This window comes from Protopterus annectens, chromosome 1.part0 (assembly GCF_019279795.1).
Source record: "Protopterus annectens isolate FY-2018-M chromosome 1.part0, PAN1.0, whole genome shotgun sequence".
NCBI lineage: Eukaryota > Metazoa > Chordata > Ceratodontiformes > Protopteridae > Protopterus > Protopterus annectens.
The window spans coordinates 10,523,166-10,540,041 of record NC_056725.1 but is presented as its reverse complement, the minus strand read 5'-3'; the positions used below and the strand labels follow the sequence as shown (position 1 = coordinate 10,540,041).

Sequence of the window (16,876 nt, the reverse complement as noted above, 5' to 3'; positions counted from 1 at the left end):
TGCCTGCTCTACTCTGGAGGCAGTTGGGGGACGTTTGTCTTTGTACCCAGAAGCCTGGCAAAGTATCACAAAAGACAAGTGGGTACAAAGCATAATATCCAGAGGATATTCCATTCCCTTTTGCTGTCCTGTCCCACAGATCAGAACAATCCCAGATGTTCCACCCAATCTAAGGGAGCAAGCAACTATAGAAATCCAAAAGTTGCTGGACAAAAGAGCCATCCAAGAAGTCCCCATAGACCAAACAGGATTTGGAACTTACTCAAGATTGTTTTTGGTGCCAAAAAGAACAGGGGACTGAAGAGCCATATTGGATCTTAGCAAGTTGAACAAATCTGTCAAAAAGTCACAGTTCCAAATGGTGACACTGCAGTCAATGCTTTCCTTCTTAAGGAAAGACAATTGGATGTGCTCAGTAAACCTCCAAGATGCGTACTACCACATAAAAATAGACAGAGCATCAAGGAGTCACTTATGCTTCTGGCTGGCAGCCAGTCATTATCAGTTCTGAGCTCTGCCCTTTGGTCTCATTACACCCCCCAGGGTGTTCACCACATGCATGGCAGTAGTAACGGTTCACTTGAGACATTTTGGATTCCAAGTGTTTCCATATCTGGACGACTGGCCCCTAACTGCCACCACCAAGCACCTACTCCAACAGGCCAGGGATGTGACATTGGCAATCTGTGCTCAGTTAGGCGTAACAGTCAATTTACAAAAATCTGCCTTGTTGCCCTGTCAACATATTACCTTCATAGATGCAAACCTAGACACTGTTTCTATGATGGCACTTCTTCCAGCTGACAGAATATCAGCCCTCAGACAGCAAATACTTCACATTTTTCCAAAGAACCAGGTAAAGGCAAGGGTAGTTCTTAAACTTCTAGGGACAATGGCTTCAACCATAACTCTAGTTTCTCTCACCAGGATGCATATGAGAATCCTTCAATGGCTCCTATTCTCCCAATGGTCGCTTTAAGAACTTCCTATGTCCCACCTGATCAGAATAACGGAGTCATGCAAAAAGGATCTGTGGTGGTGGACTCAGTCCAACCATGTGACTATCGGGAGACCCTTTATTCCACTACAACCCATTGCTACAGTGACCACAGATGCTTCTCAGATAGGATGGGGGGGGGCATTATCTGGGAAGGACAGTCCAAGGTATATGGCAAGACCATGAAGCCCACTTGCATATCAATGTTCTAGAGATGAGAGCAGTGCTTCTGGCATTGCAAGCACTCCATGACTCTCTTCCACTAAGGACGATTGCAATACAGTCAGACAATATGTCGGTGGTTTGGTACATAAACAAACAAGGAGGAACCAGATCATACCCACTTTGTCAAGAGACTCTGAGAGTTTGGCAATGGGCAATTTCTTCCCAACGCTTTATAGTAGCAATGCACATCCCGGGGAAATCCAACGTGATAGCAGACAAGCTCAGCAGGGCAATTTTAATGCCTCACGAGTGATCTCTGAACCAGAACATAACAGAAGAGATTTTTTGAAAATGGGGCCAGCCTTGCTGCGATCTTTTTGCCACACCCATGAATGCCAAGTGCAGCAGTTACTTTGCCCTAATTCCCTCTCCGGGGGAGACACTGAGAGATGCACTTGTACACGATTGCCCCTGGAGACCTCTTTATGCCTTTCTCCTGTTTCCCCTCATACCCAAAGTCATCCAGAAGGCAAAATCCTTGGGAAGCAGGCTGATTCTCATTGCCCCATATGGGCCTCGGCAGATTTGGTTCGCCTTCCTCTGACCTCATCTAGAAAGAGAAGCCATGGGTTCTGGACCCAGTTCCAGACCTTCTGACACATATTTTGGGAACGCTTCATCCTTCTCTCCACACCCTCAACTTGACAGCATGGCTGCTCCACTTCCCAGTTTAGTCAGGGCTCAAAATTTCACTCCAGCAGTCAAACATATTGATGTCCTCTCATAAAGTTTCTACTAGAAAACTATATACTAGCAAGTGGAAAAGATTTTCTCACTGGGCCAAAAATAGAAACATTGACTCTTTTTTGTGCTTGTTCAGTTCATTTTAGAATTTCTTGCAGAACTCTTCCAGAAAGGCTCAGCTGCAGCAACTATTAGAGTTCAGCTGGCTGCAATTTCTAATTTCCAGGTCTTCATAGGTTCATACTAGGCTGTCTGCCCTGCGGCATTTATAAGCCTAGCCTGATTGTGTTTGGCTTATGCCACCCCCTGATTTGAGTATACTGTGCCCTTTTTAAAGTTTAGTTTTCTGTGCCTCTGTCTAATAGTGACACAGAAGTAATCCCCGGGACAAACCTATGATCCCCCATCCACTCATCAAGATTCTTCTTGAAGAGAGTCAGTGAGGTGCTCTGCCTAACATGAATTGGAATTCTATTCCAGAGCGAAGGGAGCCTCTGGGTTATGAATCTGTCCCTCCAGCATGTTCTATTTATTTCTGTGCTGAGGTTCAATTCCCTCGAGCGCGTGGCTCTAAGGGATTTAGATTTACTGAGGTGGAGCATGTCCATTAATTCTGGGTTAGACATAGCTTTATATGTCAGGCATAGATCGCCTCGAAGTAGGCGGTATGCAACTGAGTAGAGCTGGAGTTTTTTTAACCGAGCAGCATATGGCATCTGTTTGAGTCCCTTGATCCTCCTAGTGAGGTAACATCTATATTGCATCAAAGAACGATTAAATGTTCGAATCTCTAAAGGTCGACCTTTAGAGATCAAACATTTAAATGTTCGAAGATGTAAAAAAAAATAAATAAATTAAACAAAAAAAAGTAAAAGAAAAGGGTTTTAGCAGGGGCACCCCCACACCCCCATTACTTAAATATACCAACTCCGAGATCGCACATCATTGCACTACAGTGCGGAATTGGGAAATTTCCACTTCCCTACACTGTAGCACAATCTTGGAGTTGGTATATTTAAGTGGGGGGGTGTGGGGGTAGTAGGGGAGGTGTGGGGGTGCAGGGGCGCTTACCCCCCTGCTTACACCCTTTGGTTTTTGGTTTTGTCACTCCATTTTTTTTTTATTATTTTTAAACATTTTCGAATGATTAAATGTTTGATCTGTAAAGGTCGACCTTTACAGATTTGAACATTTAATCGTTTGTTGAACGGTGACCATTCTCCTAACTTAATGTCACGCAGGTTGTGTAAAGCATTTTTAAAAGGCACTTCCTTATTGAAGCCTCCTTTTAAAGAACCACTTTCTCCTTGGGATTTAACTTTTGTCTTATCTCAACTAACATTGCCAACATTCGAGCCTTCTTCATCTTTTGACCTCAAATTTCTTTCCTGGAAGACCATCTTTCTAGTAGCTGTAACATCTGCCAGAAGAGTGTCAGAGTTGCAAGCACTATCAGTCAGACCTCCATATCTGATCTTTCATAAGGATAGGCTATCGCTACGAATGAATCCATCTTTTATACCTAAGGTTTTCTCTCAATCCAGTATCAATCAATCCATTGAGCTCCCGGTGGTTTTCCCCAATCACAGCAAAAAGGCAGAGTATAAACTCCATCATTTAGACATGCATAGACAGCTCAGATTCTATTTGCATAAATCTGATCAATGACAAAAAAGGGTATGCCATTATCTAAAGTCACCCTTCCAAACTGGCTTTCAAATTGTATCACCTTTATATAGACTTCCAATTATAGAAAGTTACCTTTCAGAATTAGAGGTTACTCAACCAGAGCATTAACTACATCCTCTGCATTTCAGGCAAGGATGTCTATGGACAGTATTTGTGCCGCAGCTATGTGGGCCAATCCTCATATGTTTATCACTTATTACAAAGTGGATTTGGCCTCCACTCATTACAAAGTGGATTTGGCCTCCAGGGACAGGGCTTTCTTTGGTTCCACTGTTCTCAAAGGTGTACTCCGTGAGTCACCCGGGAAAAAAGTGTTAGGGACGCTGTCCCATTCAAGTAAGAATGAAGACGAGATAGGACAACATAACATAAAGAAGTTATGTACTCACCATAAAATTCCATGTTTGTTGTCCATCTCGCCATTCATTCTTACGACCCCTCCCTCCTTCCCCCGTCCAAGGACTCGTAGAGGACCTGGTGGTGATCTTTCCTCTTTTACATGAGCTCCATTGACTCTCTTTGTTTTTCCTTGACATGGGGGTCCTACATATATATTACTCATTAATAATGTTCGCAACAAGCAAGATCTGGAGAGTTGCACCAGTGCATCATGGGACGCCTACCTTGCCATGAGCCAAGTTTGAGAATTCCAGCTGTGTGTTCAGCCTAGTCAGAGCCGAGGATCGTCTCCGAACCCATCCAAGTAAGAATGAATGATGACATGGACAACAAACATGGAACATTATGCTGAATACATAACTTCCTTTTTTTTGTTACAGCAGTCATGAATATGCATAACATACCTCTCAATCTCTTAGAGCAAGAAATCTGGACAAAGCCATAGATAATGGGGAGGGTGAGGCCCAAAAATAGGGATACTTTAAATATTGCTCTTACAAACGTAAAAAGTTTTTTAGAACAACAGGTTTTGCATTAATTTTTGAAGGTTATGAAGTCTAAACTCAAATGTCTGATATTATTTTCTGACTTCAACCTTCAGTGATTTGCCAAAAAAACACAATTTATGAGAAACAGACCAAAAATATGAGGTAAAAATCTGGACATTTTATGAAAATCTGCACAGTTGAGAGGTATGATGCACAGTTAATTTGTATCTGTATTAGTATCCATGTAGGCTGGTGAGTCATGTGAGTGTAAATAATCCCATTTGAAAGACAACTTTCAAATTAGCCACTGACACGTGGCATATAATATGCCCAGTTTCTTAAATATGGAGTGGTGTTTGGAAATGTTATATATGAACATTTTACATATTTTGCAAACATCTCCAGACTGTATTGCTGTGTGTTCTTGTGTCATACATCATTAAAAATTTGTGAAAGAGGTGAGAAACTTTCCTGCAGATACCTTAGGTCCATCTTGCATTGTCAAAGAACTCAAAATACAAGTCATTTTGAGAAGGAATGCCATTTTAATTAAAACTGAAATATATACAATTAATGATACTTGACAAACTTTTGAAGGAAACTAGTGAGTTGGCCACCATCTAAGGATGGTATTGTATACATTTTCTAACATAATTTCAAGGAATTACAAATCATATAAGGTATGTTTTTAAAGTATGAGTTTTGAAAAAAACTCTTGGGATACAGTTGGTTTCTCTTCATTAAAGCCTTAAAGAAATAAGGATCTTAATTAGCTTCTTCTGCTTGTGGATTAGAGATTGGTTGCATGCAAGGCTTGAAGTTCAAAAATGATAAACTGATAGTTCTGAATCAGTCATGATGGAAATGTGGACAGGAATAAATGACGCAAACATCATAAGCGGGGCCTCCACATTAGGCGCACTATTACAATTGAAGGTGCCCAAATAAATTTGTATGAGATTGTACATAATATTTCATTTACACAGTTGTCTAATGTCGAGATTGAATTGTTCAGTAAAGGCTTGGGGTTTATTCCTAGTTATTTGGTCCCTAAAGAAGTTTGTCCAGGATATTTATTTTTGTAGAACATTGAATTTAAAATTATTCTTTCATGATAAATTGAATATTGAACAGGACAATATCAAGTTTCAATTCAGACCATCTACGTTTTCTCCCCCTTCTAATAAATATGTTGAGATCTTATAGCAACAGATACTTTGGGAATTACATTTTTTTTGTATAATTCTCACAACAAAATTATTAACATTAATTTAACTAGGACCCAACAGCAGGCTATGAAAAACATCAAGCAACAATTACCAACTAGTGATGAGTAATGTTGACAAAGGGGGGGGGGGGTGCAGTAGTGGTCTGGGATTGGGCTGTGTATTTTTTGGAGGCTAAACAACTATTGGCTGATCACCTTTTTTTATCAACAGATATATTTGGACCCCACCCTTAAATTCAAATCAGAAATTGATACATTTTTGCAGTTGGTACTAGAAGGAATAATTTCTTGATATTGTATATCATCTAACAGTGCAGGACCCTTCAAAACATTATTTTTTATCTATTACCAAAAATGCACAAGGATTTATGACAACTCCCTGGATGACCAATTGTTTCGGGTAGAGGGGCACTTAGTGAGCTAGTATTAGACTTTCTGTCTCAGTATTTAAAACCATTATTACGTTTAGTTAGATCACGTATTCAAGATACAACAGAATTTTTAAATATTATACATGATACTCAATTGGAAAAGGGATGGTATCTATGCACACTAGATGTTATGTTGCTTTATACCAGTATTCCCCATCGGGCAGGACTGCTGGCTTTGGAATATTGGTTAAAATATGTGGCTGTTTATAGCCCTGGATATTCAGTACATTCTTTCTCTGTCTTACTGAGCATGTTTTAACTTGGAACATCTTTTATTTTAAGGAAGAATCTTAATTGCAACTAAAAGACACAGCAATGGGGGTGCCTTTCATTTATGCCAATCTGTTCATGGGCTATATTGAGGAACAGATCATTTATGGTTATAATCATAATATTTTTTGGCATCATTAGACATCTCGCATAGATACATTGATGATTGTTGGCTTGTGTGGTGATCTGACCTTGATTATTTACATAAATTTGTAGAATACTTAAATGAAAACAATTGGGGTATCAATTTCACAGTAAATTGTATCAGAAAAATATTGTTTGTTTGGATGTACAGATTACAGCCCAGGATGGTGGGAACCTGGCCAGCACAGTTCATAGAAAACATCCTAAAAGCAGCACACTTTTACATGCTACTAGTTGCCGTCATCCTCATATTATAAGAAATATCCCAAAATCTCAATTTTTGAGACTACACGCAGAATTTGTTCTTCTGAACATGAACTACCTAACCAGAATCAAAACTTGATTGCAAGGTTTAATAATAGAAACCACAAACAAAACCTACCAGGTTTTTGCCAAAGGCTCGTTCAGTCAAAAAAAAAAACATTCAACTCAGTGGTTGATACCTTTGTGAAACTATGTGAGAAGGAGGTGACAGAACTGAGAAACACACGGAAAGGCCGTCTTTTTCATAATATGAATATGGATGAGAGGCTGGCTTTGCAAAAACTAATGAATAACGATGATCTGATTATACGACCAGCAGATAATGGGGGAGCCATTGTGCTTATGGACAGATGTCATGAGAACAAGATGTGTTATCTTTTAAATGATACTAACACTTATAAGAGACTGCAGTCTTCTGAATTAGACTATATTATTTGAACAGTACAAGGGCATCTTTATGACTTTAGGTTATCTAATATTATTGGACAAGACCTATATGAATACTTTCTGGTTAATGAACCAACTATACCTATTATTTAAGGGTTACCAAAAATACATAAAGATATGCAAAATCTTCCCATGCGACCAATTGTTTCAGGGAATGGATGGATCACAAAACCTATTTCTATTTATGTTAAATATGAACCGAAGAAAGCCCTAAAGAAAGCACAAACTATCCTGAGGGACACTGAGGATTTGCTGAATTCTCTATCTGAATTTTTACATCTAAAGGATGGTAAAAAGCTCACATATATGGTCACAATAGATGTGGTGAGTCTGTTTACCATAATTCCGAATGATTATGGGTAGAAGCAATTCTAGAATTTCTGACATCAAAGAATGTTTATGGGAGGGATGATTTTTTTTGGATATGTTTGTTACTACAACTGATCTTAGAAAATAATGTTGTGATGGTCCAGAATGGATACTATCCACAGAAATGGGGGGTGGCAATGGGCACCCCCTGTCCTAATAGTTATTCTAACCTGGTCATGGTCCATTGGGAACAGAAATATATTTTTAATTAAAGGAATGATTGGTTGAGATATGTCATGTTTTATGAGAGATTTGTTGATGATGTGTTTTTTCTTTGGAATGGAAGTGAAGAACCGTCACTGAACTTCATTGAGTACCTCAATCAGATTACAACTTTCTTGAGATTTGATGCATGTTATGTACTTGACAAAATTGATTTTCTTGGACATCACTTTGACCAACAAATTTGATGGTTCTTTAGATACTGATATTTTTCATAAACCATGCTGAAAGAATCATCTTCTGCATCATAGTAGTATGCACCCAGGGCATATCTTTAACCACGTAAAAAACGGTGAGTTCCTTCGAGCCTCTAGATTGTGTACAGGTGAATTTACTTTTAACAGAGAAACTGAGAAGATGAAGGATAATTTGTCCTCTAGAGGTTATAGGAAGGACCTGGTCACTAAAATAGCATCTGAGACTAAAGGCATGAGAGATGAGGCAAACCTTTTTTCCATAGACAATGGAATGTGGAAGATCTAACTTCCCAAGCATACAGGGAGCAACGTATGGCATTCAGATGCTGACTCACTTATACTCAAGACATTCAAGAAGTATGTAGCATTTTAAAGAACAACTGGAAAATTTCATTCGCAGATGAGAGCTTAAGAGGCATTATTGGTTATATACCCAGGTTCAGTTTTAAGAATAAAAAGAACCTTAAGCAGTTGTTATGCAAAGAAAATCAGAGGATGAATGAACATTATGGCATACATGGAACTTACAGGTGTGGTAATTGTAAAGCCTGTTCATATATTAGTACCACCAACTCATTTCATCATCCTGTCAGTGATAGAGAATAAAAATTGTATATCTATGCCATCTGTAAAACAAGATATGTGGCCTATTTAGCAACCTGTACAATCTGTGCAAGTTTTTATGTTGGAAAAACTGTTTGCCCTTTTAAAAACTCTGATTTTTAAACATCTTAGTGCCATCAGATTAAAGAGTAAAGATAATTCATTATTTCAGCATGTTATGATAAATCCCAGTCATAACTTTAAGTTTTCAGTTGTGGAAGTAATGGCAATGTCCTCATGAAGCGGAGATTTAAATAATCATCTTGAATTAGCTGAGAGTTGCTGGATAGCTGATTTATCAACTGATCTTGTCTCCTGAATCTGATTGACGTCTTCGAATCAGAGCTGTGAACGAGGGTAAGGCGGTCCACACAGCCTATCTGGACCTCGCCAAGACCTTCGACACCATCCCCCACTCTGGAATCATAGATAAACTTACTAAGCTGGGCATAAATCCCTACGTCACTCGGGTTGCCAACTGGCTTACTGACAGAACCCAGACTGTAAAAGTAGCTGACTCCAAATCCAGCTCCAAACAAGTGGAGTACCTCAGGGTTCAGTCCTGGGACCACTCTTGTTTGGCATCTACTTCTCTGAAGTACAGGCCAACACTAAGGGACTCTGGCTAACAAAGTTCGCAGATGACTGCAAACTGGGAGCCATTATTGAATCCCCAAAGGATGTGGATATTCTACAAAAGGGCCTTACAGAAAAGATGCCTGGTACCAGAGCCATGGCTCAGGCTTAATGCTAAGAAATGTATAGTTATCCCCTTTGGAAAAAAACATGTACCCATGAATTACCACATAGGTGGCAGTACACTAAACATCGAAAGTGTGATGAGAGACTTAGGGACACAGGTGGACAGTGGTCTCACTTTCGATAACCACATCACCACAACAGTCAGGAAATCCTTTTATGTGGCACACCTCATCACTAAGGGCTTTTCATCCAGAAAAAAGGATTTCATTGTCCCACTGTACTCATCCCTCATTAGACCCATTATAGAGTATAATGCCCCATTTGGTATACACCTCACAAGACATCTGCAACAGCTGGAAAGGCCACAGAAGTACCTCACTAAAAGAATCACAGGCCTAAAGCAGATGCCATATGCTGACCATCTAAAAAAACTCCAGCTATACTCTGTGCCATATCGTCTACTCAGAGGCAATCTCTGCTTAACATACAAGGCCATGTCAAACCCTGAGCTGTTGGACATGCTCCACTTAAAGAAATCCCAATCCCTCAGAGCCACACGCTCCAGGGATCTAAACCTTGTCATCACAATGAACAAAATATGCTGGAGGGATAGGTTCCTGACCCAGAGACTCCCATACTCTGGAATAGACTGCCCATACATGTCAAGCAGAGCACCTCCTTGGCCCTCTTCAAAAGGAACCTTGATGATTGGATGGGAGATAGGAAATTCACCCCGGGGATCATGTCAGTCGCCCTGCTAGACGGAGGTCCAGAGAAGTAAATATTGTGGGAAGAAATATCCAGGGAATTGTTATGGCTAGGCTTGTATAGGCCCTAGGGCCGATAGCCTAGTACCAACCTATGAACCTATGACAAGCCACCAGGTCTTAATGGTGGTTTACCTTTAAAACCTCTACTTGTACAAAGGAGGTGTAACAGGAAGACTAAAGGATGATGTCATTATCAGATGAAGTCTGATTGACTTCAGCTACCTTGAAAAGACATCTCTGGCTGGAATGGAATATGATCCGAGGAAGGCATAGGCAAAAATGGCATATCATTGTTTTTATTCTCTGTATTAATCACAGATCTACTTCAATAAAATTAGTTTTATTATTTACTTATAATTATATACTTCTCCATATGGTGGCTGTGCTACATTTATCAGATTTAATAATAGGGGATATCAACATCAACAAATAACCAACATTTTAACTATGGTTAAAGCTGTAAATAGGACCCAGTTACTGAAATATAAGAGTAAGGAGGGCTTGCACATAGCCTTGAGGTTTGTGACTAATTATGGCAGGTAATACTCAGTTTTTTAGGAATCTGGTACATTGAGGCACTGTATTAACAGATGATCGGCTGAGGGATCTGTTGCCAGCTAGATGTTTTTTGTCATATAGGAAAGGCAAAACAATGGGAGGTTGGTTCAATCACTACAAAAAAGATGAAAGTTACTAATGCAAGTTTTTCTCAAACTTCCTTGGAGGGTCATGTTTTGTCTGGATGTTACCCTTGTGGTCATTGTAGTTTTTGTAAGTATTTGTGCAAGAGTAAATAAAAGTTTCACGTCAAAAAACACTTCTGTTGTTTTTAATATTCATATTTTTGGAAACTGCAATTCAGATTGAGTCATTTATTTAGCCACCTGTACATGCCCGGCTTTTTATGTTGCGCAAACGTCCCATCCTCTTAACTTAAGAATTTCTGAACATCTAAATGATGTTAGATGTGGACATAGTTCCAGTGCTTTGTTAAAACATATGATTCATCAGTCAGGTTTAATTTTGTAATTAAACTTTTGATAGAAGGAACAAAAGTGGTTGGCATATAATTTAAATAAGAAAGAAAAAAACGTGGATCATTAAACTGGGGAGTTTATTTTCACCAGGGCTTAATGATCAGTTCTGAGCAACCAATCAGGGAGTTTTTTGGACTATTTAAGGCATGTTAGTGGCTCTTTGAAAATAACACAGATAAAGGCTGTATTGCTAAAACCAGTCTGTTTTTGGCATTTGGAATAAACTTTTGGCTCATTGTCCTTTGTGTGCTAGCCTTTTTGTGTTATTTATATCAGAAAGAAATGAGACTCATTTGGAAATAATAATAAGACAAGGAGAGCTTTAGATGTTGTATTTTAGTTGGGCATGTATCTACAGATAAGTTGGTGTTCAGAATTGTGCTTTTTATAATGCTTGTCACAGCAAACTATGTTTCTTATTCCTTTCCAAGAAGAATATGGATTAGAGATGGGACAGATTAGCTTCTTTATGTGTACCTGATGAAGTAATGAGAGACAAAGAGCAAGTTTTATAGACTTATTTTGATTAGATACATCTTTGCAAGCAGTAGAAGAGGCTCAGAATCATGCCTTTTGAAATGTTTATCTCAGCAGCTGTCCAAGCCTTATTTATTTTCAAGGAGAAGAGCAGGAGCAAATTTTGTTTTTGTTCCCTGTGGTCAGATCATCATCTGCCACTAGTGGTGTCTCTTGTCAGTGTTGGATGCAGAGAGTTCCACCTGAAATCCTGGCCGTAAGCTAATGTCTCCATTGTCTTAGTGGAGATCGAGGCATTATATTAAAAATATCTAGATTTCGTTTTACTAACGTAAAAAAATTCACCAGGGAAGACAACATTTCTGTAACTGCATTTACAGTGAGGCTGATATTCCGTGTACTGACAAAAGTTAGTGTGCTGCCATGTAAATCATGATTCAAAAACAGTAAAATTATTGATGGCAGACTTTTTCCTTGAGTGTGTTTTCTTCCTAGTGCTGTTACTGTAATTGCCCAAAGTGATAATGACAAAAGAAAAACAACTGGTTTGATCCTTGTGTTGTGCTTAGAAAGCGCACCCACTTAGAAACAGATGTTGAATATATATATATATATATATATATATATATATTACACATATATACACACACACACATATATATTAAATATATATATATATATATATATAGACATATATATATTATATATATATATATATATATATATAAAACTCCCCTCTTCAGTCACAAATTTACACCAAATCTACAAGAGAAACTTCTGCTAGGTTGCCAAAGAAGCAACTCTCTGAAGAGATTTCAGTATAAATGTGGGTGGCCCTTCTGCAAGTCAGTTGAATAGAACTGTAAAACAGTACAAACTGGAGCAAGTATTATGTCAGTCTTGAAAGCTAAGCCCCCTTACAGGAAACAACGCTATTTATTTATTTTTTGGCAACTCTTTTCTTGACCTTACAATAACTTAAACATCAATGCCTTCAAGTTAATATACACCCAGCTATATAAGGCAACACTGTCTAGTTACTGCACAGAAAAAAAACACTTGATGTAGTTGTTGGCAGATGTATTCCTGACACTTCAGAAACACGCTCTAAACTTCTTCCTGAAAAACTTTCCTTGATATAAATGTTCTCTTCCCTCAAGCACCTAGCAGACTTGGAGTACACAAAGTTTGCACTTCCTTTCACTTACTGGGCAGGCATTCTTGTGCAAAGCAAATGGCATCAGTGGTTTAATGAAGCAGAGAGAGCAAGAGAGATGGGACACAGCTGAATTAGAACCCCCCCCCCCATTGGACCAATCATATATGAACTACAAGGAAGCATCTAGAGTAGTAGCTAATTCAGCTGAATCCACTTAACTTGTAGAAAATCAAGAAGGCACTGACAACAAATTCTAAAACTTTTTGGAATGCTATAAAGCACCTTACTGGCTAGATTACTGACAAATGTACAACATGGGTATACCTTTCACTCGTACTTATAACTGCAGATTTGCTAAAGACTATAGGAACTTCCTCACTATATCACTATATGACCTTATAAAATAATTTTTATCAGCATCTAATGCGTGGCGAGAAGGATTGTATGTAAGCACCTCGTCACAATTATATCTCATTTCAGCAATCTACTCCACATTTAACTTTTTTTTTGTCCTCCCAGCAACTTGCCTGATGGCTCCTCTAATTTCATCCTGTTGGCCCATTTATTCTGGTGGAAATGTTGCTGTGTGTTCTGGGGCTATTTAAGAGCTCTACATGACATTTCATTCCTGCCTAGGAACTCCCATCAGCCATTCATTCTCTGGTGAGAGTCAGGTGGGTAGTAGGGAGCAGATCAGCTCGCTGAGCCACAAAGAGCCTGCCATCTTATTTTTGTGAGAATCCCCCCACCTTCCTGTGAGCATGCATTCTCTTCTTGTGAGGTAGAGACAGCATGCTCCATTGACATGCAGTCTGTACCTCACAAGGGGAAGTGTGGCTGTGCATGTTAGTTTCTCTTTGTCTGCTTAATGCAAATACAACACAGGTAGGGCAAGCTCAGCTGTATCACAGAGTACACTGGGTAACGACATAGTGCTTCCTCTAGGTATTACCTTTGACGAGCCTTCCTTTCCCAGCATAGGCAAGCCAGTAGAGACTGCTTCCTGCCATCCTCTCCAGCTGACTCCTACAAATCACCCGAGCAGCTAATCAACTCTGTCACCTGCAACATAGTCAGGGCTTTATTAGTCTACATGATGGAGCCGGCTTTGCTCTGCATTTTACTTTAAGGAAATAACAGTAAAATACATCAAGAAACTGCTTAAAAATGTAACCTAACGTACTGAAGCAAAATTCAGTAAAATCCGTCCAGCTTTCTTAGATGACATAAATGTGTGTGGAGATGTCTACTTTTGTATAGCTATATCTGGGGTTTATGATTTAATTATTTAGATATTTGAGAATTAATGAAATGTATGACCACACACCTAAGATGTATTGTTGAATATCTGAAATGTGTTGAACTTGATTTTACTGACTGTAGTACTTACTTTTAAGGCATACCCATGGTTCCAGCTTAGTATTTTTGGCAAAGATCTAGACATCATTGCCTGTCAGTTATATGTAATAGTTTATTTACTTATTTAAATATTTGTTGTGCAAGGAAGAGCAGTGAACCAAGTGGACCATTTTCAAACTTATCCAGGGTTTGTCACCAGATTTAAAAAAGAAAAAAGTGTACAAAGCAATGTAAGAAATTTGTTACATTGTCGTTTAGATTTAGAAAACACTAACACAATCAAATGTCTTTATTAATAAACAGTTGTATTTTATTTGCTGCCTAGTTTGTTGGTAGAAATCGGGTATAAACCAGCCATTTCTTTCATCTGGATGCTTTTTAACTTTTATGTAACAAAGCCATCATAATGATTGTACAGGTCATAATGCAAAAGAGGCAAGTGATTTGATCAATGCTACAAAATTCCTTTTCAGGATGTCAAGTTTAAGTTGCGGCATGATGTTAAGGAGCTCCATAGTGCTATAGATAGCAGTCGTGGTCTGTCTCAGTCTCCCATCATACTGCTGAAGCTGGTGTTGTGTCGTGGGCTCTACCCTCAGGTTGCTGTACCAGATGAATATAACAACTGCCGGAAGGACTCTGAACAGGTAAAACACTGAAAAGTGTTGTTAGCTGTGCATCTTCTTTAATATATTATCTTTTTTAACATTTATATTTATTTACATTTGATTACCGGGAAGTGTCCGACTGGGAACATTACATAATTGTACAATTAATACAGATGAAATGTATATGTTTGAAAAAAAAAACATGAAATAAGCAAAAGAGGTTCAAGTAAAATTCTTGACATTGTATCCAAAAACATACATTAGTTAATTCAATAAGCTTATATGATTAATTAAGATAGCATACAAACAAAATTTTTTTTTAAGTAGAATAAAAGTATCAAAAAGGAAGGTAGAAGTCTCATTGCAAGGATATAATAACAGTGGCTTTTAGTGAAAAAGAAGGTAGACAGTAAAAGGGTAAGATTAGTCAGTCTGGGGGAGAACAGGAACTTATCCAGTGAATAGTGTAGTATTCTTTTAGGGACTGTTTGAATATATGTGTATCAGTGATGGACAGAATGTGCTGGGGAAGAGAATTCCAGTGTTTGGCAATGTTGTGGCAGTATAAGGAGTCACCGTGCGAGTTTTGGGTTTTGTTAACTTTCAGCAACACTTTATCAGCAGACCTAAGGGACTTAAGATTAGTGTAGGGTTCAACAAGGTCAGATAGAGCTGGACAGTTGTCAGGTTTATACATGACCGAATGGGCAGTTAATAGTTGATTTAGTGTAAGTCAGTTAGGGAGTTCTAACCAGTTCAGCTGGTGAAGGGCACTGCAATGATGTGATCTTTGAGGCTGGTTAGTGGCAAATTTGGCTATTTTGTTATAGCTAGATTTGAGGTTATTCAAATCAGATTTGCGAAGTTTGGTAAATATTTGTGAACAGTAAAGAAGTGAAGATAAGAGATGGGTTCTAGCTGTTGCAAGTCTGGCATGATCGGTAAGATAGGATTTAGCCCTATAGAGAGCACCAAGTTTTATATGAACCTTTTTAATCATTAGCGCAATATGTTTGTCAAAATTAAGTCCATTATCAGTTGTGACACCGAGAAGTTTTGTTTTTTCATCAGGTTCTATTTTTGTGCCATTGGAGGCGGAAATAGAGATAGGTGGTTGGTTGTTTATTATTGAGGTATTACAGAAGACCATATGGTTGGTTTTATTAGGATTAAGTATGAGTCAATGGGCTGCTAAGTAGTTTTCAATATTGTGGAGGGCAGCCTGAGTTTTATCTTGCAGTTCCTTGATAAAGGGTGCAGAGCAGATGAGGGAAACATTGTCAGCATATTGTATGACTGAGGCTGGTTTTGCTGTGGAGCATAGGTCATTAGTAAAAGTTATGAAAAGAAGTGGGCCAGGGATAGACCCTTGTAGGACTCCTACAGAGATAGGAAGCTGGGGGCAGAGTTTATAATCCCGTAAAGTGGCTTGTTTCCGGTTAGAGAGATAGCTATGAAACCAGCCTAGGGCAACAAGACTGAAGTGGTAGACGGCCAGTTTATTGAGAAGTATTTGATGTGATAGTGTGTCAAAGGCTTTTGACATATCTAGGAAGGCAGCAGAGACAAGTTGTTTTTTTGTTTCTGAGGTGGTTTATGGTATTAGTAAAACTTATCAGAGCTGTGTTGGTACTGTGCCTGGGTCATAAGCCATGTTGTGTATTAGATAATATGTTATTCATCAGGAAATGGTCTGATATCTGTTTGTCTATACATTTTTCTAAGATTTTGGCTAGTGGTGACAGAATGGCTATGGGTCTGTAGTTAGACACATCATTAGAGGGACTGCCTTTATTTACGGGTATGACATGAGATATTTTCCAAAAGAGTGGTACATACTGTTCAGAGATAGAATGGTTAATACAAATAAATGTAGGGTAAGCGATGGAAGTAGCAGCTAGTTTTGGAAAATCACAAGCTGATCTGCAGCTAGTGTGCAAGGTTCTAATTTAGTAAGGGGATTTTTTACAAAACTTGTTTGAATGGGTTTGAGATAGAAGCGGGTAGAATTTTCGTTCGAGGGACGGGGTATGGACAGAGGAGTATTAGGGGTTTTGTTTAATAGAGAGTTTATTAAGGTAATAAAATGGGAGTTAAATTGAGTGGC

At 38.7% G+C, this 16,876-nt stretch overlaps 1 protein-coding gene across 1 annotated transcript in view; it reads left to right on the top strand.

Moving 5' to 3' along the window:
* DHX34 (DExH-box helicase 34) overlaps nucleotides 1-16,876 on the top strand; it is a 1,598,514-nt gene that overhangs the window by 845,380 nt on the left and 736,258 nt on the right. The window contains exon 10 of the mRNA XM_044078772.1: nucleotides 14,635-14,808. Coding sequence (XP_043934707.1) covers nucleotides 14,635-14,808 — 174 coding nt within the window. The remainder of the gene's footprint in view (nucleotides 1-14,634; nucleotides 14,809-16,876) is intronic.